We start from the raw sequence: 21,985 nt of genomic DNA, 5'->3' as shown, positions 1-21,985 counted from the left end.
AAAATTAAAGCAGCATGGATTTTTGGTAGGAATGGGTAAATGTTACCGTGAAAGAAAAGCGACATTCAGAAAATGCTACCACACGCTAAGGATATGTTTGCAGTATTAGAGCAGACTTGAGTTCAAAGAATAAGAGTGTTAAATAAAACCAGCGCAAACCTAAGCTCAGAAATACATTTGTAAGTTTCAAGAAGAGGTCTAGTGTAAGTGTACAGTTTGCAGTGGTACTAACTGCACATTTAAGGTGCTTAAGTGCTGTACATGGAATTACTTTGGTCAAAATGTATGCCAGAATTGAAATACATCCAAAACCTAAGCACATCCAATTCAAATAAGCATGCATTTTAAAAGATGATTTTCTAACATTTTAACTACCAAGAACTTTTGTTCCATTGACTATTCACATAACACAGAAAAAAAGCACATTTCAAGCAAAAGGAACAGCATAGAGTGTTTAAAATAATCAGATTACTGTAATGAGATTGTAAGGGCCCCATCTCATAGAGATGGGATGTAACAATTTCAATCCAAAAAACACAAACACAAAACCAACCAAAACAAAAACAAAAAACCCCACCGAACTTACACATGCCAAACTCAAGAGGCCTATTTTATAAACCTTCTCAAGCATCAGACTTAAGAACAATTGTTCTCAAACCAGGAGCTATTTAATACCTTAACAAAATTGGTGGAATAAGCGTGCATGAGAAGGATATATGAATAGCACAGACTCAAACTATCCATATCCTTCTATTATCTCACCAGAAGCTGCTAAGGATACAGATACTAGACTAAACATGATCAAGTTACAGCAGTTGAAGAAAATTATTGCCCACGAGTGGAACTTCCTGACTGTATGCAGTTAAGTCTGCCACAGTTGCAAAATAAAGCGCATTAGCTTAAACATCGTCTATTGAGGTTCCCAGACCCAGTCTATACGCAGTTTCTCCAATGGTTCCTTCACACACTCTTTTCTTGGCAAAGAAATAATCAGTATGTTAAGAACATGGAGGCGGGGGGGGGGGGGGAATCCTTCAAAGACAGAAAACATCAAATGCAAATGCTTGCATTCTGTACATCCCAGCATGCAAGTCCAGAAGCAGATTTAGTCTGCAAATACCCAAAATTCACACAGATAATTTTATATAGCTACGTATCATGCTGTCTTAAGTACCTTCTGGGTAAAATTAGTAGTAAAATTCCCAAAGGAGCTGACAATGTCTGCTTAATAAGACAATTGTTGAGTTTTTTACCTCTTATTTTGGAGCCACTTTGAGTAATTCAGATTGTTGTTGTACATGTCATTCTCACGCTGAAAATGCATTTATGTAAAATAATTAAAGAGAATTTTTTTTTTCCCCAATCACAGCTCGGATTATTCAGTAACTCTGTGCTATGAAATACAGATTCAGGTGGGTCAACTTCAGATATCTGAGCTTTGATGCATTACTCAGATTTCTGGGAGGAACGCGATTGTAGCTTTAGGTATATAGCTCTGTTCGCATTCCCATAATCCTATTTTTCTATATAGAATTCGCATGGCCTCCCAAATATTGAAGAGACGTAAAGAATATGCATCTGATTCAATTGACTTCTGCTGTTGAAATCTGATAATATTAGTATTAACTTGGTATGACTGTAGAATTGTATTACTTACTAAAGGAGCCAGTGCTAATTCTGAATTACCATAGACTTGTTTCATATTTCTTGTCTGTATTTCAATACTGGAAACAAGCTATTATCTCCTCCCCCCTGCCTTTCTGTAGAACTGTGTCTTACAGCTTGCAAAACATCCTACAAGGGAGCATTACTCTCTTCTCTTTGTAGAGATTTCCTTCCCTTCCTCCTTCAAAATGAGGATAGGATGATCCAGGACAGGAAGGGAGCAGGGCGAATATAAACAAATTTTCAAAACACTTTACTAAAAATAATCAGTTTTGTTTGTTGTTTTGGTTTTGAATCTGTCTAGTATCAGTTTTTGATTGATCATTATTAAGATTTGTTAAGTAACAAGCCCAACATCAAGGGACACACTTCTACTTTAGAAGTTAAATCAATGAACCTAAATATTCACAAGAGCAAGGGAGCTTCATACTCCATTCATTTAAATACATACCTCCCATATTTATAAAAACACTACTCAAATCAAAAAAAAAAAAAAAAAAAAAAGCTTATGCCAAACAGCATGTGGCTTTATGTGAAGCTTTCTGGTTTACTACTAATAAATCTTTTTGTTTGAAAACCTGTTTCATATAATTTTTAATAAAAATTACTATTTTCTGCATAGGAAAGTCAACGTAACAGATGCAAACCCAGGTACTGAACTCATGAATGCTTACACTTGTTAGCAAAGTTCAGTATGTTAGTTGTCACATTTACCTGAATTGCTAAATACACAACCACTGTTGATTTATGTAAAATCACCTCATTTTCAAGATCAGATTGTAGAGACTTGATATAATTATAATGAACTTTTCTGTTCCAAAAAGATACGTTCACCAAGTTCAAGTTTTTAAACCTGCCTACTTAGCCCTTTTTTCCAGAAGCTCTAGATGCACTTCACCATGGAATTGGAACTGGCATCAAGTGCCCAGCTCCCACAGAAAGCTCAGGGAAGCGAGGTGCCCTCACTCACCATGGTCTCTATCAGTTCCTCTCCCAGGAAAAGCTCTAACAGGCAGTTCCACAGAGCACCAGCACACTTACATGAGACAAGCAGCATCTGAGTCCTCTTACACAACCCCTCAGACCAACATATTCACTGGTAACTGCCACAATTTCCTCACAAAAAGCTGTAAATACAAACCAGCCAAGAGAACTGCACAGAGTGCAATTCATTTAACCAGAAACTCGTATGTTTTCCCTGTTCAGGAACTTTCTGCTGTCCACTATCATAACTTTATGAAACACCAGCTGTCTATAAACTAAAGTTTGAAAAACATTAAGGGAAGGGACCTCTAAGGAAAAAAAAAAAAAAAAAAAAGGCCATGCTATGCGCTCAGAAAAGCCTCAAAATCCATATTGAGCTAGTTAGGCATTTTTACACAATATATTTTATTGACTGAACTAGTCAACAACAATTAGCAGCATTATGAAAGTGTTTCAGTTAATTTAGTGTGAGAATCAATAGAACTTTTCTTTAAACAATGAATTAAGCTGCTCTAAGTACATTTGCACAGTCTTCATTTTCTTTAGCCATTTTGTTGAATAGATGAGCATCTGTGGTTGCAGAAACAAAAGTCAACACTCAACAGAAACTATTCCTAATTTAGCTTCATTTCATGGAGCTATTTTCACAGCAGTTTCCACCCAATCTTGCATAGAGGTGAGAGTAATGGCAGGCTGTAGAAAGCTACTATGTCAGAAACTGAATAACATGCTTGTATGGAAAGAACTGGTTTCTGACTTAGGTCTTAAATATGCATGATCTTCAGAAACTGTAGCAAACCGAAACCAAACCAAACCAAACAAAACCCCAAAAAACACAAACACAAACCAAATCAAAACCAAACAAAAAAAAAAACAAAAAAAAGAAAAAATCATCTACCTACATCTATGCATATCAGTTACTACTTGGGTACTGCTCTAAAACATTACTCTGGGGAATTTTTCCAGGCAGGAATCAATGCCTCCTGCAAGGCTCCATTGTTTAAGATGTAGAAACACAGAAAATGAGACATCTGGGGATTAGTAAAAACCGGGATTATCAAACTAGCTTTGAAATTGGTAGGAAACTGGTAAAAGGGGTGACAGGAAATGTACTGATGAAAGGGAAAGCTGAAGTGAAATTACTAAAGAGGTTCCTTCAGTATCAGTCTTAGAATCAGTCAAATGAATCTGTAAATAAACACTGGAATTTACCAGACAAGATCCTCCCATGCAGACACAGGTGATTACTAAAAGCCACTCATGAGACCTCACCTGACTTTGTTCTTTTTTTTCTGGTCAATCCAGTCCCCCATTGGAAACATCCATTTATATTTATTAGCTTAGAGCATACATAAGGAAGAATGGCCATAATAATTGCAAGTCTGTCATACAGGAGGAAGCCAAAGGAAGATTGCTGTTAAAAAAATAATGGAAACAAGACCATCCTTGATAAATACACTGATGAAAGATGAAGAATTCTCCGAAGCACAACCTAGGCACAGACAACAAACACTGTCCATGAATAAAGTTGGGCTGTAAATCAGAAAAATCTTCAAAGTAAAAGAGTGCAGTACTAAACTCTCCCTTCAGTAAAGCAAAAAGAACTAAGCCCCACACCTCCCCAGTTAATTCTAAGATAGAGCTTGATTACCGAATGAGATTGTTTACTCTGTTGAAGGACCCAACTTCACCTTGGATACACTTTCATTTTATTTCCCATTTTTCCCCTAAGGCCAACCCCTGGTGATAGATGCTCAAATGGTCTCTTATCCTGTAGAAGTCTGACAGTGGATAAATGTGATTTCAAAGTAGAAGGTATCAGTTTTAGCTAGACTGCATCTGTTACATGAAACAGGAAAACGAAGAACAGACCAACACCAGAACACCAAAAAAAACCCAAAAAACCCCACCTGATTCTAAATTTGACTTTGAGTATTGGTAAATGACCAATCCCTACTATTCAAAACTACAAGAAGATAGTTGGGGACTGAGGGGAATCAACCCCATTTAAAGGAAAAAGGAAATGTTTTTTCAAATATTTTGTACATTAAGGAGTACAAACTTTCTTGAGATGTAACAACTTCTTGAGATTTATACCGCTACACTGTCCTGTGACCAAAATAAAACTAATTCTAAAAATGTGGACTGAGTATTAAACCTCGTGATTTTGAGACTTAAAAAATCTCCACGTATTACAGATTTAAAATACACCTAATTTGTGAGTCCTTGTCCCCTTACTTCAGGTTGCCTAAAACCATCTCTGAGATACAGAGCTTACCACTACTACTATGCAAGGCTAGCTGCGTCATCAATCTGGTCCCCAAAACATCTGTAATATTAACAGACATCTCCTAGGAGGTGGGATGGACCACACATAAGCAACTTCTACTGTGGGAAAATTAATCTCATTAGTAAACATGTTTTGATTAACATGGCATTGAAAGCAATTTATTACTTAATTTAGAGAGACAAATCATGTTAACCACAAATAAACAAAAATTTAAAGACAGCAATTCTTGCCCTCATTACAAGTAAAATTACTTTAGTTAATAGGTCTTCTAGCATCAAACATTCTCCTACAGCAAACAAGCCAGCTGGGTACACACAAGCTCTGCTGGATCTTTTTCTGCATCTAACGTGTGCGCAAGCACATGCACACAGAGCGCTATACCAGTGGCCCTTTTTCTCTTCCTTCCCCCCACCAAAATGCAACAGCTACGAAAGATAAAAAACTCCTACCGGTATAAAAGAAATGTCACTGGGTTTTGGAAGCTCTTCCATCCAGCACCAGTACCCATCATCTTCCAAATCTTATACTTCTCCAGTATTAAAAGACTACTGGGAGGCTTTAATTGAAAGAGTGAGCAACTAGAAATGGTTTTAACATGCTAAAATTTACTAAGTGTAAATGATGAATATCAGCAGGAGCACCATGGAAAGAATGCAGAAATTTGATGGAAAACCTCCCCCCCCCCCCCCCCCCTTGGGGTAGTGATACTAAAAAGCCCTGAAAAAAGGGCAGGAGTTCATGCCATGATCAGCAGGGCATTTAGTCCCATGAGCATGTATCAATGCAATCCTAACAACAGTTTCATAGCTGTCCATGCTGTGTAAAGAAAGCAAATACTAAGCCATCTACCTTACAACTGAGTTTCATTTTTTAATTTTAAAAGCAGTATACACAGTATAAAGAGCACCAAGGTGAGCTCTGTATTTTCACAGCTATAGTGTTTCATAAATAACCAAAACAGTTTTTGAAGGTTGCTTTCTGTACTGAAATTTACTTGCATCTTGGAGACATCTTTCTATTAAAAAAAAGGTGGAAAACAAGTCTTGAAGTGAGTTTTAATAACCAAAGTTCAGCAGCACCTGGAGCTGCCCCAAGGGAAACTGAAGGTCATCTGCCCTAGAGTACAAAATCCTCCCTGGAAGGCAGTACCACAGCAACAGAACTCTGTCCATGTTACACGATATTTTAACTGAATATACAATACATCTTCACTTACTGAAAGATATGAATAAAATCAGCTAAATGAATAAGGTTTCAAGAGAAATCTTTGAATTTGGTGACTATTTATTCTAATGAGCAACAGCCTATTAAAACAATTTCTACAAGAAGTCTCCCAAACCAAAACCATACCTAAGCACTAGCTTGAAATGCTATGCAATACAAGTAACTTCAAGGCCTCCCTTGACTGATTAAATCACAAAACTATCTCTCCAAGAGGTTAAAATTTAATGAAAGCTTAGGCTTGGCAAATCCCATCAGATTGTCAAATATGGATATTATGTAGGAACCCCATCTGTTCATGCAGCAACATGAATATGCAACGTGACTGTTGCTGCAACACTTGCATTCACATTGCGGAAAATTTACAAGTAAGCAGTTCCTGACTATAATTAAATCAGAACAAAGTTCTGAAAACACATGCAAGAGATTGCTTGCCACAAATATGAGCTTCCACGCTGTAAGTTTGTGTTTCTCTTCCTGTCACATGCTGAGATGATGAAACTTTACAGCGGAGGTGTGTTATCCTTTCCACTTACATCGAGGTTTGTTAATCTTCCTCATTGGGCAAGGTACACTGCTCATTGCAGAGCAGGGAAAGGAGAGTGTGTGGAAGACCGCTTTCTGCCACGTGACCCAGCACGTTGGCCATAATGCTGTACAAATCAATTAACAGTTTCACAGGTAAGGAGAGCTGCCAGCTGGAGGCCACAGGGTTGGACGAGTTGTTCGGAAGGGCTGCATATTTGCCTGCAGACTATACACGTAACAACCGTGAACTAACTTTACCATCAGGGTTTGATATATTCTTCAGTATACCATACATATGTCAAGATTCACGCACAAGCTCACTCAATCCAGCAAACGTCCAGTTCACACCATTTTTTTTTTTTTTTTTTTTGCTTATAGATCAGATTCTGAAGTTTTTATTTCTGCACATAACAACATCCGACTGAAGATGGGTTTGGGTAAAGTGCTACATTCAGTGGAATGTAACCGCAGCCATGCTTTCCACAGCACTGCCAATTGTGTGTTGGCAGAGTGAAAACTGATGCACAATAAAAAGAATCAACTCCCTATACAGCACATTTAGGATGGGGGAGAGGCTGCCCAACTGACAACCCAATTGAGTGATTTGGCTGTAACTGAGCAAAAGAAACCACATGACCAGTTGTGAACTTTTTCAACAAGCATGCTCTACATTCAAGGTGAAAGTGACTGCCAAAACATAAATTAATTCTGTTTTTATGGATGCCAGACAGTTCTCTTGGAAAGCATCCGCAGGATGTTAACTTGTTGTAGCTATGTATAAATTCTTGATTAGTGGTAAGCATAAAAAAATACCTCCCATTACAAGATGAAACGTTTGACCAGCAAATACCCACAGCTTCACATTTCCATTATTAAACAAAACCTACTTTGTTACTTTTGAGAGGTTTGGGGGGTTGTTTCTTAAATGAAGCCTACATGTTTTACTCTCCAAGTTTCCTGCGAAATACTTGCTACTTACAAAAGGTCAGGAATTCACGTAATAGAAGCTACCTCAAATCACCAGGTAGCCAAAGTTCCTTTCTACCAAATACAACCAACTTAAACCAACAGTTGCATAGACTTACCAGTAACAGCCTGCTCAGCATATTAAGTATCATTCTCTAGACTTGAAAACCTAATTACAAAAACCAAATATATGCTGTAGCGCAATTTATGCTTCTCAATTTCCACAAAAGAGGCCCTGGATTAGAATAAAAGCTAAATCAGGGATAAGATATATTTGCAAATTTGTGTAAGCTCCTCCTCCCCAGCTTTTTTGACTCTCAGCTACAGCTCATGCTTCTACCCAGTGGCATCTATAGATGCAACAGATTGAAGAGAAATTAAGTAAACACTCAGTTTAGCAGAATATATCCAGCAGCTTCCAATCAGATGCAACAGGAATTAACAGGGCTGCAAAGCTTTAAAACGAGTTTTCCAATTCAAACAACAGAAACTCAATGCGTTTCAGAACAAGCTGACAACAATCTAGAAAATCACACTGGGTAACAGCACAACTGTCTCCCCTGGAAGAAAATACTAAAACCATGCCACACAAATTCTCGACTCTTTCTGATAGCATGCACAAGACATTTCTCATAATACTAGGATTAAACAGAGAACGAGTCTGCACAAACATGCACACAAAGATATACACAGAGCTCAATACATACAAGGAATAAACAGACAGATTGGATTTCTGTGTCTCTCCAAAACATAGCAGATGTTTCTTCAAATTCAAGGCATAATTATTTTTAATAAGGAATTAAACAAAAAAGGAACTACCATCTTTAAGTTAGGTTTTTGTTCTCTATTAACCTTTTCCAATAAACAGAGGAAGTTATGTTTCTCACATAAATCTTTTTAAAATGCCCACGATATCTTTACAAAGCATTTGACAAATGTGCAATAAGCATCTATGAAAGAGGAAGCTAGACCCTGACATATGAAACACCCTGGCCTACATTTCTCCAGAGGTCAAATGAAGGACAGATACATGAAAAGCACTATTTTGGCAGTATTTACATTTGTAGAGCAAAATATTTAGCTAACTTAGATTTCAACCTCTCAGAACAGGCACTTCGCAATTAAATGGGAAAAAAAAGCCTTCTGTCTTCCAAGCAATAGTCAAAATGCTCACCATCAGAAGGAAAAAAACCCACAAACGCCCAAAACCCAAACCCAGACCTTGGAATCATAAAAGTGTAAATAAAAGCAGCAGAGATGACTTCACATACCACTAATCATAACCAGAGAAAGTGAATAAATAATCTTTAGTATTTGGACAAATATATACCTACATATGGTAGGACTTTCACCCTGTAATACCATTTTTATTTTAGTTAGGTTTTAAGACCAAGAGAGGGTTTGAAATTAGGTGCAGAACAAACCCTCAGAAGTTCAGTCTCAGTTCTTCCAGGAACAAGTGTAGTTCTACCTTGCTGTCAATGAGAACAGATGCAAGTTGCTTAAATACCTCAGCTGACCTGCAGATGCAGGTTGCAATAAACATAAAACAATGTTTTCTATGTACACTATTATGTGCAAACAGACAGAACCAATCTACAATAAAGGTTAAGTGTTTACCATTGTGCTTATTTCCTTGTTTCATATTTGACCAAAAGCTTTAATTTGGAAGTACGATTTGGACGTAAGTAGTAAAACATTACCAGGGAACACAACTTCTCTCAGACCAGGAGGAAAAGAACACATCCATATTTCAGTATCAGAATGCAGATTTGGAAGCTGGGTAAATATATTCAGTCCATATTTTCCCCTGCGTCTAGTTCTCCCTTCTCTCCCAACAGAAGCAATTCTGAAAGTGGAGCTGTTCAGATGTGCAGTTAAGTCTTCAGTTTGCAGTAAGCGAGCACACAAAACAGAGGCAAGCATCGGTGCCAGAATTTGCAACTTCTGACAAAGAAATGGCAGGAAAGCAGTAGCCAAGTAAATGCCCCCAAATCCCTTTGTTAACATTTCAATGGAAGAGATACGAAAACGGAGAGGGGGTCCAGGCCAAAGTAGTGGTGCACAATGAGAGAAAATGGGAAGCTCCCAAGAGGGACAGACACATTCAACCGATTTATAATTTTAGGCATGCTTAATAATCTTGGAGTTCAGACAGAAAAACATCTCTTACGTACTTCCCCCCCTCCCTCCCCCCTGCCCCTCGCCATTGAGCTTGGTCAAACTGAGATGACAGATGATGCAAACACCTTTTTAATTCTCCATGCCTCCCCCGAGTTATTTTACACATTGGATTTGGGTCATGTGTCCATTGCCAATTAATGGTTACGCTTCCACAAACTTCAACTTTCAGGGTAACTTGTAAGCACTGTTTTTAGAGTATCACTTCAAACTACGAAGCTATGCGTCAAGGACGTTTCTCTGAAGCATATGACAAGAAGAGCAGCAGAGTATACTAGAATTCCTTTCCCCCATCCTCCAGGTGGAAATATGTTAAAGCATGCGCTACAATTTTAACTTTTTCTAGCACATACCTCCCAGTAATAACACCAGCAACAAGCTGTAATGATAACAAGAGCAATACATGCATCATCAAATTCTGATACAATGTAAGGGCCATCAGTGTATGAGCTATAAAGAGAATCTCCTTTCGCAAGAGCAAATACAGTCACAACGGAGAGAGAAAATAAATCCTTTGCAAAGAAAACCAGAAGTGGCATTATCGAAATCGTATTGTATTTGCTATGGATAACTTAACTATGAACTGCCAGGAAAATTAATTTCAAATCTACTTTAAACTGTTAGAATAAGTTACTATCAACCAACACTTACCACAATGAGTTTCAAAGTCCTCATTCTCACTGGTATTTCAAAGCTCTTCAGATTTTCACTAAGAACAAAACGTAACAAAAGCTCCAAACCTTCAAAACAGAACACCTAATCATAAATCCAATTTTCTAATTTTATTTTTTTAAAAATAACACTCTCACAAGCGCTCTCTACTACTCTGAGCTTTCTGAATGAACTCAATTTTAAGAGATAGAACCTGCAGCCTGCTAAATTATGGTAATTTGCAATTGAAACAAATACTTGCAGGTAAACATGCAAACATATCCATGTTGTGATTTAACATGTACGTCAAACTGAAAAGAATGCCATGACTAAGCTGAAGGACAGAAAGAGCACAAACGTTAAAAAAGGGCAACCGCATGTTATCAGGTAAGCCTTCTTACATACTATGGAAAAACATTTTAAAAATCACTCTTAAAACATGGAGGAAGGCAAACATACTGCTTCTTGACAGGTAATTAACCTGAGAAACAGACCAGAGCAAGATACTGAAGAAAAACAGCTAAAATCCCAAGCTTAATTCTTGTCCTCACAAAGACAAAGCCTGCTTCACTGGCAACTAAATGCCCTTAAGGACAGTACTCTATGTGTGGGAATAACTCCATATGTACGTAAGAACAGAAATTAGCATTAAAAATACATGTGTTATAATAAACTTGCACAGGTAAATATGCACTTCAGACATTAAGATCTTTAGCTAGATTAGGAAGAATTATTTTCTCCTCCTATGGAGTACAGGAAGCCTTATTAGAGCTTGCCTTCCTGTAAAACATCTGGCACTGACTGACACAGGCTACCTGACTAAATGAACCGTTCATCTAGTGACACGACAAAAACGTTTCTCTCCATGTCATGAAAAACTACACTGAAAAATACTACCCTATATGCTTCACATTTCATTCATCTCCGTATTGTATTTTAAATCACTTTAGGGATCATGAGGTGCTCTACTTGGACAGCTTTAGACACTGCAATACTCTTCCCACGGCAAGATTACTCAATGCTGCCACTAAAATACTGTTCCAAAAGGGTGGGGTTTTCAGCCTCCTCACCCATCAGAGCTTGTTGCAGGGAAGTGCAATGGCTCTAGTCACCTCTGGCTATGCCTTGCATCTGCAGTCACAAGCTTATAGGAAATACTCTCCTCTTTAAAAAATAGGAAGATGCTGGAAAAGATTTGGGAAATTTCCTGCTAGGAAGGAATATAGATAACCAGTGAAGCCTCCAAGACTTAAAGCTCAAAAGCTAATGGAATGGCTGGTCCCTGAAAGCTCACGAGAGCTTTTTCACAAAGAAGTGATAACCTCCAGCTGATTCTTACATTACTCGTAATAAAATGTATGCCGATAAATAAAGAGGTTTGTATTTCTGCTGCAGCAATCCAAGGGCTGGGAGAGGTGTGTCTAGGCAGTATTCACAAAAGCACCCTGGAGAAGAAAATGGACTGGAACATCATCGTCCTCTCACAGATGCCATCAAATTGCCACCAAAGGCACAGTGCTTTTGGCCACCGCAGAGAGACTGTCAATATGAGTTACTGGCAAAAATTACACCCGGTGAAAATACATTAGTAATTGATCCTTTCAATTATTATCAGAGAAGCAAACACTTGTCTAATTCTTTTTTTTTTTTTTAAGTCAGAAAAAGTGGCCCAAACCTGTTAAGACAATGGGATCCGTTTATATGAAAACAGTTTGGATCAAAGCCAGAAGACTCTCAGAAGATAAAAGATGTATAGATAATGACAAAAAGGAAAAAATGATTTGTTAATTATTTGCTATTTGGAACAGACAGGGGAAAAGTGAAGTCACCTCACAGAAGTTCACTTTTATCTATATGGCTTCCAACGCAAGAAAAACAACACACAGAAGCCCAGAACACCGCACTTTAGAAACTGAGTAATAAGCAAATCCCAACAACTTCATCAGATGAAACGATACAGAACCCAGAACCAGCAAACATACAATCTTCACTTTGTTCTTAGTTTTCTGTGTGCTTGTTCACTGTTGCACTTAATTTTAGAGGGGTGCTACATACCTGCCCCCCCCCCCATTTTAAAAATCATCAGCATAATCAAATCATGGAAGCCCATCTACAACATACTCTACTGATACAAAACTAGCTGTTGATATTCTAATATCAATTTAATACTTAAAGTGACTTAGTAAATGCCAAGTCAAAGCTCAGAACTTTTAAGTTCAGCTTAAGACTACTTTGAGAATATATGTTATTCTAATAAGCAAAAGCATTTTTACTATACTGAAATAAAGAGATTTAAATTGCAAGTATTTATTATTTCTATTACTAAAACCAGAAAAACATGGGATTGGCATTGCCACATAAAGTCAAATATTTAAAATCATAATTTCTTTTTAAATGTTTTTATTACATTTTGGACTACAATTTGTAAGTAAGAGCAGAGCAGATATAAATAACTGATCATCAACTTAAAAGCACAAAGGTTACTTCTGCTAGAACAAGGGTCATAGCTTCCTTTCCCCTCCAAAGCCCATGCCTCTGCACACACGCAATTAGTCTGAAATTTCCCTGTAACTATACGAGGAAACAGACGAGAACACACCTTCACCAGCGTAAGTCTGTGACCAGATCAGTTGCTCAGTTTAGAAGGACTACTAAAGTAAGGATTCAGATAAAACTCGACGAACATTTATGGCTGAGGTGAAGGAGGGATGGGGAGACAAATGCTGTTATGACTGGGCTGAAGCCAGTTGAATAACTTTTAATTTCAAAGCTACCTTAAGGAAGTTTCATTTAGTCTTGACTCCTCCATATTATACATTGAAACTATCATACATTGAAACTGCTCTTCTTCAATCTTGCAAACAAGAGGCCCAAATTCGCCACTGAGCTTAAAAGACTTCCAGAGAGCCAGGCAATGTACAAGGGATACGCGTTTCCAAGCCAAGAACTTCTTACCTCTGCTCACAGATGAAGCTGCCCCAATGAACAGTCCTTTAGATTTACATCACAATGGGTATTTCAAGCAAGAAGTATGAAACAAAAGCCAACTGCTACCTCATCATAAAGCAGTTCAGATGTGAGTAGAATGAAACTTACAATTTAGATTTGAAAAACAGTGTCTTAGTTATAAGCTGTATACCTATTATCAGCCAGGAGAAAGTATCGCAGTTTGAGGCTTTTTAACGTTGACTTTTTGCACCACAACTGCAATTAAAGTGCACCTTTCTGCAATTAAAGAATTGCCTAATAACAATCTGAAGATTTCCCCAAGAAGCTTGCTCTTCAAAAGGTGTTTAGTGGATTTCAAAAAGCTAAAAACCAAAACAACCACCACAAAAACCAACCAAGCAAATAAAAAACCTCAAATACTTCTGGGACCTCTGAAAATAGAGATGGAAACGCATTCCCTGCATTCATGGACGTGGCATCACAAGCATTCTGATAAGAAAGGGTATTTCACAGTCCTGCTTTGAAATGTAACCCCTTCCTTTATGGGGTTATGTGCTAAACCTGTAGAAAAATCTTTGTGTGAATTTTGCCTCATTCCATCTTAGGAAGCCAATTCTCCCAAATATGCTTCCACTCATTAATGAGCTACACCAAGGACAAACTTGGTCCTGCATGAACGGTCAAAGAAGTACAAAAATTAAAACCTGAAATATAGTACTTTCCAAATGACGACTTCTAAGGAAGACAAAGTTTTTATTAATCTAGCCTAGCATTTCAAGATTTATCCCATCATAACTAAATCCCATGGCACATAAGTAACTGGTGCTGATCTTGCTGCAGCTTCTCACGTTGAAAGGTACTTAGATCTATGAAATCACACAGAATGTGGTGGTTTATTTTAAGCATCAAAATTCAACAGATCACGTTATTGTGCCAACAAAAGAAAAACGGAAGATCTGGTTTAAGCAAACTTGTGAAAATATTTTCTCTCAAGTATTACCGTTTTCTTAACTTAAAATCCGTAACTCTACAAAGGAGTATTTTAAATTTAAGTACCTTCTGAAAAATAGAGGAGAACAAATCTCACAGTGAGAATATGAAGATTAAAATTCAGGAAAAGGTAAAAAGTAAATTTTCACATAACTTTCATCAGCTGAAAGAGTACTGACACAATGTTGAAAGATCTTTATCAGAGAGCAGCATGTTACCAGAACATGCCATGATGTCATATGTGATATTTTATATCTACATTTAATTAATTAATTCAAAATGCTGTTTACTGCAGTGATTCCTTTGCGTCAAAAGCAAACCAGGCCATAAACAGGTTCACACTCTGACACTGTTTGCTTATACACTTCCATGTTCTTTACCACACCACAAATTCATATCAAAACACACAAAACATCAAGGGAGAATAATCCGTAATGCCCAACATCCTAGCACAAGCACTCTGACTTGAACTTAACAAGCAATTGACATATCAGCATTAAGGCTTGCTTTCAACAACAGTAACCCACAGTATGTGTGTATTTACCTCAAGTGTATCATAAAGACATATCCACTGACACTGAAAATAACTAGGAAATATACGCATGACACGGAAAGTATAAACAAGCTGTACAGCAGGTATTATGGTTGGGTGGTAACAATAACACAGTTAGTTCATCGCTTAATCACAATGACTTGCTTCACAAATGATTAGTTCATAAAATGATAGTTTTCTTTCTTAACATAATTTTCTTCTCATAACAAAGTTTAGTATGAGGTAGAAACACACTTTTTCTCATGCATTTATAGTCAGATAGGCCTCGATGTTCATGTTTACATGCAAAGGAAACAGAATTCACTAAAGCTGTAATATTTAAAATAAAAGCTGTAACGGAAACTTATTATTTCCCAACCTTCACCAAAAAAAAATCGGCTCGCAAAATGCTTGCAAGCTGATATTCAAAGTTATTTAGATACTAAAATGAAGACGTTGCACTATGTTAAACTGTTTTAGTATCTGTACATCTTTTCTTGAAATGCGTTACACCAACCTCAGACCTCCCTGCAGTCAATCCATGAAACATTTAACATAGAAAAAAAAAACAAGGACCAAGGAAATGAAAAAAAAAACAAAACAAACACCCAAAACAAAACAACAAAACAAAAACCCAAACCCAATGAAATTAAAAAAAAAAAAAAAAAATTAAGAAATGTATTAAATCATTTAGCTATTTTTAATTTTTAATGCTTGCCATAAGAATAAAAAAAACGGGAAGGCATCATAAACACTAGGTTAAAATATACCCACCCCTAGCTGAAAGCTTTTTGGTGTTGATAATTTTGGCCGCATACTCTTGTCCTGTGGTGATTTTCATACATCTTCTGACGACGGAGAACGCCCCTCTGGAAACCAAGAAGCGGACAAAGTGTCAGTCCAACTGAAACACTTCACTGCCATTACCGGCGCGAGGGTTTTAACGGGTTACAGCGAGAGGTGTGATGTCGGCAGGATTTTAAAAAAAAAAAAAAAAAGGATTTTCAGAGAGTGCCGGTCAGCATTGATTTTATTCACCAAAACAGCCAACTCTGGTCAGAAACGCGGGTACAAGCCGTATAACCGAACCGATCCCCGACTGTAACGGGCGGAGGGAGGGCACGTTTTCACTACCCCAAGGCCGGCATATACCCGCGGCCCCGTCCCCGTCCGTCCGCCCGTCCGTCTCCCCCCCGCCCGGTGACACCGGCGCCCCGCCGCCCGCCCCCGCCGGGCCGCCAACATGGCGATCGGGGCCGAGAGTCGCCGGCCCCGGCCTCGCGCCGCCTCCCGCCCCGCCGCTGGGGGGCGCCGCGCGCCGCCCCGCCCAACGGCCCCTCAACCGACCGACCCCCCTCACGCACGCACACACACACACACACACATACACACACACCTAATAATAAAAAATAATAAATAACCGTAAGGCACCTCCCGCACCTCCGGCGTCGGGAGGCCGAGGGCAGCTCCACGCCGCCCGCCCGCAGCCTCTCGCCGCCCCGGGGCCGTACGTACCCGGGGGGACGGGCGGGCGCTGAGCCCGATCCCCGCAGCCCGCGTGTAACGCCCGGGTGTGTGTGGGTGTGTGTGTGTGTGTGCGTGCGTGTGGGGGGGTGGTTGTGCCAGGGCTCTCCCCCCGGTGGCCCTCCGCTTTCAGCACCGGTAAGGCGGCCCCCGGTCGCGGCAGGCCCCCCCCCCCCCCCTCCACCGGGGCTCACGCACCGAGCCCTCACAGCCGACGGCGCCTTCCCGCCTCGCCCCCCACCCCCCCGGCAACGCCGGTTCCCCAGCCCCGAGCCGGCTTGCCCCAACGGCGGGGCGCGCCCGGCGGTCTCCGTCCTTACTTCCCGAGCTCCTCGAAGAGCTGGTACTCGTCGGTGAACCGGGTGCAGGTGGTGGTTGAGGCCATCATGAGGACGGGCGGCCGCCGGTACCTCCGGCGGCCAGGGACGGCGAGGCGGTGACGGCGGAGGGGCTGTGAGGCGAAGCGAGGCGAGGCGAGGCGAGGCTCCGCGCCGGCTTCTCCTCCTCCTCCTCCTCCTCCCCGCCGCCGCCTCCTCTCGTGACGGGGCTGCCTCCGCGCCCTGCTCTCCGCCAGCTGGCGCGTCCTCCCCGCGCAGGTCTTCGGTCTTCCCTCTCCCCTCCCTTCGCCCTTTGGGGAAACAAATAAATAAATAAGTGCTTCTCTCTCTCTCAAGCCCGCCGCCCGCCGGGGGAGGTGGCGCCCAAAGGGAAAGCAAAACCGGGGCGGGGGGCGCCGCCGCCGGCCAAGGGGTGCCTCCGCCTTCCGCTCCCCCCCGCGGCCACTGCCAGCCAGCGGGGCCGCCGCGCCTCTGCCCCGTCTCCCGGTGCCGTGCCTCCCCCTAGCGACCCCAGCCCGCCGGCCGCCGCGGCCGCCCCGTCGCGGCTCAGCTTCCCTCCCGCCCCGTCGGGGACGCTTGTAGAGAGGGGAACCCTCACACTGCGGCCGGGGACCCGCGCTGCGGCGGGAGGCGGAGGGGGGTGGAGACGGGACAGCCTTCCCCTCTAAGCCCCGCTCCGCCGCACCGGGGACGGCGGCGGGAGGCGCTCGCGCCCGGCGCCGCTCGCCCTGAGGAAACGGATGCACCTGCGCCCCGTTCCTCGGCGACCGCCTGACGTCACAAACCGCCCGGCAGGAGCCGGTGAAGGGGGGGGGGGGGGGGGGGGGGAGAAGAACTGTGTGGAACGGCGCCGCGCGCGCGCGCGCGCGGCTGAAGGGGCCGGTAACCCGGCGGGAAGCGCGCGAGGCCGGAGGCGCCCGGCGGGAAGCGCGCGAGCCCCCGCGAGGCCGGAGGCGCCCGGCGGGAAGCGCGCGAGCCCGCGCGAGGCCGGAGGCGCCCGGCGGGAAGCGCGCGAGCCCCCGCGAGGCCGGAGGCGCCCGGCGGGAAGCGCGCGAGCCCCCGCGAGGCCGGAGGCGCCCGGCGGGAAGCGCGCGAGCACCCGCGAGGCCGGCCGCGCGCGGCGGAGGGGCCGCCGCGGGGGCGGCAGCGGCGGAGGGCGCCCCGCCCACCAGTCCCCCGTCCCCTTGGCGTCATCAGCGGCCCTGCCCGCGTGCGGGAGGGGAGGGGGACAGTGACTGCGCCTGCGCGCTGGCGGCGGCAGCGGTAGCGGTCCCGCTGTGCCCGGCCGCACCTGCCGGGTCCGGGGCTTCCAGGGGAAGGCTCCGGTCCCGGTCCCGGTCGCCCGGCGGCCTCAGGGCACCGCTGGGCCCGTCCCCGGCCTCCCTTGCTATGGCCGGGGCGATAAGCGGCTGGTTGGCGGGGACGCGCTGCCGTGCTTGAGGCGGCGGGGCGGTTCCGTGCGTGAGGCGATGCTCCCTGAGGGAGGCGATGCTCCCTGTGAGGGGACGGCGGGCTCTCGTCGAGGCCTCAGCGCCTCGCCCGGGGGGGGGGGGGGGGTCCTGAGAGAGGGACAACGGGCATAAATAGCTTCGCGACCACTGACTGTCTCCTCAGGCACGGATTCACCGTGAGACAACCGGTATTTCACGGTGAAGTTAGGGTCACGCTGAGCGCAGGTGGTGTCTCTGCATCCCTTGGCTCGTTTCTGGGGCCAGCTCCCTCAAGCCAGCCGTCGCAGTCGGTCACCCTGGGTCCGGGGGCAGGTCCAGCCTGAGGGATCGCGAGCGGGCACGCGAAAGGAGAACCGATGACCGGGGAAGTCACTGGAGGCGTCGGCAGCTCGGAGGAAGGTCAAGGTGTAGATGTCGGCCATATAGCCTTAAAGAGACGTGGAGACGGACGTGCGGCGAAGGGAGCACCGTCACACACCAAACCCAGCACTGCCAGGGAATGAGAATAACGCAGTATTTGCTGCATAGATAGAGGGGAAGGGTTGAGAACACAAAGCAGAGAGCACATGTGCGGTGATGAAGATAAAATGTAATAGTAAACAGCTGTCTCAGTTCTTTGACCTTGGGCTAATTTCTGGCCCAAATAAGGGCAGGCTTCTCTGTTAAAATAGCACGCAACCGCATCATCAAAGACCACGAACACAAAACGGGGGGTCACCAGGCCATCTGAGTTGTACTGAAATTCAAGAGAGAGCTCTGCAAGATACTTTAAATGTGTTTGATTTTGAAGTGTTTGGAATGTAATTGGTTTCATGTTTCTGAAAGCAATACTAGAAACGCTGTTGAAATAAAGCGTTTGTGTGTTGGAATTGGGGGGGGGGTGTAAGTGAAAAACATATGTATGTTTAGATTATCCATAAGATTTCCTTTTCTAAAACATTTTAAGTAATAGTGGCAGATGAAGAAATGCTAGTTGTTGGAACTATAAAGATTTTCAGAACCAAAACTCGCTATTTCCCAACTTTGAAATTTTTCCTTTAAAAAGCTTTTCAAATGCGTATGTGCCACCAGTGCCTTTGTAACTGCACTCTTATTTCTGGCCTAGGCTTTGCCAATGATTATTTCCTTCGCTTTGGGCAAGTTGTATCATTTTGCTTTTATTCCTTTCTGATAAACTAAGTGGTGGTGAGATAAGTTACAAGCTAAATTAACATCTGCACAGCGCTTTAAACATTTAAAACGTTGAGTATGTCAGTCTATGGTACAACTAGACCTCCATTACAAAAGGCAGCATGTAGCTGTAGTCTAAGTAAGTAGCCAGTCTAAAGCATCTCAATCTTTATTTTGATACGTGGGAAGACAAGCATACAAAATATATCCACAAAGGTTTCTTTTACTTTAAAGCTCCAGAGTTTCTAGAGTCAGGATCCAGAGCTGTGATCTTGTAGGAAGAGTTAAAAAACCGCCAGCTCTTCCCTGAACTAACGTGAACCCTTGTGTGCATACAATGTGAATGCATAAGCCTATGTACGAGGGTAATTTTCCTCTGGGTGAGGCAGCTGCACCTCATACAAATACACTAAATTCACGGCATAAAGGCAGCAGCGAAGGAAGTCTTTGAAACTTGTGAGCAAGTACAAAGCGTTTACTCGGTGAGTTCCTCTCCAGGGAAATGTTATGTGCAGCAGTGCGAGTACGAAAAGACTGGAGGGTGTTTCAATTTAGACCAGCAACTTTACACTGAAGCAAGAATGAATCTAAGATCAGTGGAAGGGAATATGCATTAAAAAGTATTCAGAACGGTAGCATATTTTTTAGTTCCCTCTAACAAAAATATAACATGTGAGTTGTGCATAATTTTGTATATATCTGCATAAATAATGCAATCAGCAGTACTGAAACCCCAGAGTGGTCTGATGATTATAAGTATTTATGAGGGCATGTCTGCCAGGTTCCTTATCTATATATACATAGACATCAAAATATTAAACATATTTCCCTGCCCTATGTCATTTTTTCTAACAGTATATTCTGACAACAAGCATTTGGCCACAACAGCTGTTAGTACTGTGCCATTTACTATTTAATAAAAAACTATTTAGAAGAAATTATTGAAGTCAATTCATTTTCTTTTCTTGCTGTTGTTTTTGTGGGTTTTTTAATGACATTATAAGGATGCATGATCCAAAATGAGATTTAAAAAAAAAATTCCTTTTGTTTTTTTTCCCATTTCCCAATCTGAAAAAAAACCACAAACTTATTATAGGAGCTAAGGAAAGAAAATAATTGTTTACAAGATCAGTATCATAGGACTTGGAGAATTTCCATCAGGAGACATACTAGGGAACTGATGAATAGCTTGGAAACACTTCAGTTCAGAGGGTTTTTTTCTTGTTACAACAATCATCTCTTAAATTTAGTTCACTCTTGAGCTGAAACAAAACCATAATTTGTAGCTGCCGTTTAAGCACTCCATACGTTCTCCAAATTCTTCCTGAGTAGACCAAAGCAGCCAGAATGGCAGCCAAGGATCTGGCCCACTAGGTCAACTTCTAAAAGCTGGTTAGAGCTTCAGGTTTCTCTTAAGACCACAGAAACAATTAATCTGTGGTTGATCTAGTGGATGCAGAAAGTCAGATCTCAATAATGAACCAAAAAAAGGCTTAAGAAACATCCCAGAGCGTGTTTCTCTTCTCCAGAAGTTTTTTTAAGAGAGCAGTAAGCAGTTCAAGTCTGTAAGAAACTGAAGAGCTGTTCCTCTACAGTTCCTGCAGTTTAACAAAATGTTACAGCTCAGTGGAATGAATTATATATTCAACTGTAGAATCTGAAACAACATTTATTGTGGCAAAGGAAATTGTGTTTGTTTTAAGAGTTTGCTATTCAGCAAGGTCTTTGCTTCATATGGCTTTATTTTTAGACAGCCAAAGTGAGGTTTTCATTTTATTTCTGATCTTGCAAATACAGATTTTCAATTTGCTTATGTTTTGAAGGAGTCAGAGGGCTTTCAAAAGGTCATTCGTGTAGACTTCTCATTATGAGGACTGCTAGGAATACTGCATATTTAGTTTGCGAACAAATCCAACAGCCATTTACAGCAGAGGTCTAGACAGAAAATGATTACGTGAGTAATCTTGGGTTCAGAAAAATACTCGCTTTATGATCAGGTGGTCTTGAACAGAAATCCTTGGTCCTTCCCAAGGTCACACGTATTCTTGTGGCAAAGCGCTTATTGCCTTGGGGCAACTGATCGAAAACATTGAAGCAGTTACAGGTACATTATTGCAGTAAAGCTGAAAACCTGTACTTTGATCAATAAAATATCCCTATCTTGTTGATTTAAAATGTGATGCAAATGCCTCCTTAATAGCACATTGAAAGGATTGTCATTTTTCCACAGAGGCTCGCATTGATAATGCATGAACTGGCCAAGAAGGTGGTTGTGGGCTTGATCTAAAGAGCGTCACGGAGGTGAAGGAAGCTGAGATCTGTGGAAAAAAGCACCAAAGCTAAACATTTCTACTAGCACGATCAGCAGGGAGGGCGGTGGGCAGGAGTACAATGGACAAGTCCTAGGAGAGGTGTCAAACTAGGAACAAAAAAGGAAGAGAGAGTGCTGTGTGGGAGCGAGAGGAAGGGAGAGGTGTTAGACAGCAGATGGAGAAGAGAAATTCGACCAATGGACCTGTGGCTGATGGAGTTACATGGCTTGTGT

At 42.1% G+C, this 21,985-nt stretch overlaps 1 protein-coding gene across 33 annotated transcripts in view; it reads right to left on the bottom strand.

Moving 5' to 3' along the window:
* CAMK2D (calcium/calmodulin dependent protein kinase II delta) overlaps positions 1-17,598 on the bottom strand; it is a 166,217-nt gene extending 148,619 nt beyond the window's left edge. For 5 of the 33 annotated variants that reach the window (XM_030010584.2, XM_030010413.2, XM_030010681.2 and 2 more), the window contains exons 1-2: positions 16,802-17,301; positions 15,732-15,826 (exon numbers count right to left, since the gene is read on the bottom strand). In XM_030010584.2, coding sequence (XP_029866444.1) covers positions 15,732-15,826; positions 16,802-16,869 — 163 coding nt within the window. In that variant the 5' untranslated portion in view covers positions 16,870-17,301. Of the gene's footprint in view, positions 1-15,731; positions 15,827-16,801; positions 17,306-17,417 lie in introns of those variants that run through there. The other 28 variants (XM_030011198.2, XM_030011737.2, XM_030011826.2 and 25 more) reach the window with 12 other exon arrangements.
* Positions 17,599-21,985: the final 4,387 nt, after the last annotated feature.

Source organism: Aquila chrysaetos, chromosome 1, assembly GCF_900496995.4.
Source record: "Aquila chrysaetos chrysaetos chromosome 1, bAquChr1.4, whole genome shotgun sequence".
NCBI classification, from domain to species: domain Eukaryota; kingdom Metazoa; phylum Chordata; class Aves; order Accipitriformes; family Accipitridae; genus Aquila; species Aquila chrysaetos.
This window is presented reverse-complemented; position numbering and strand designations above follow the sequence as displayed.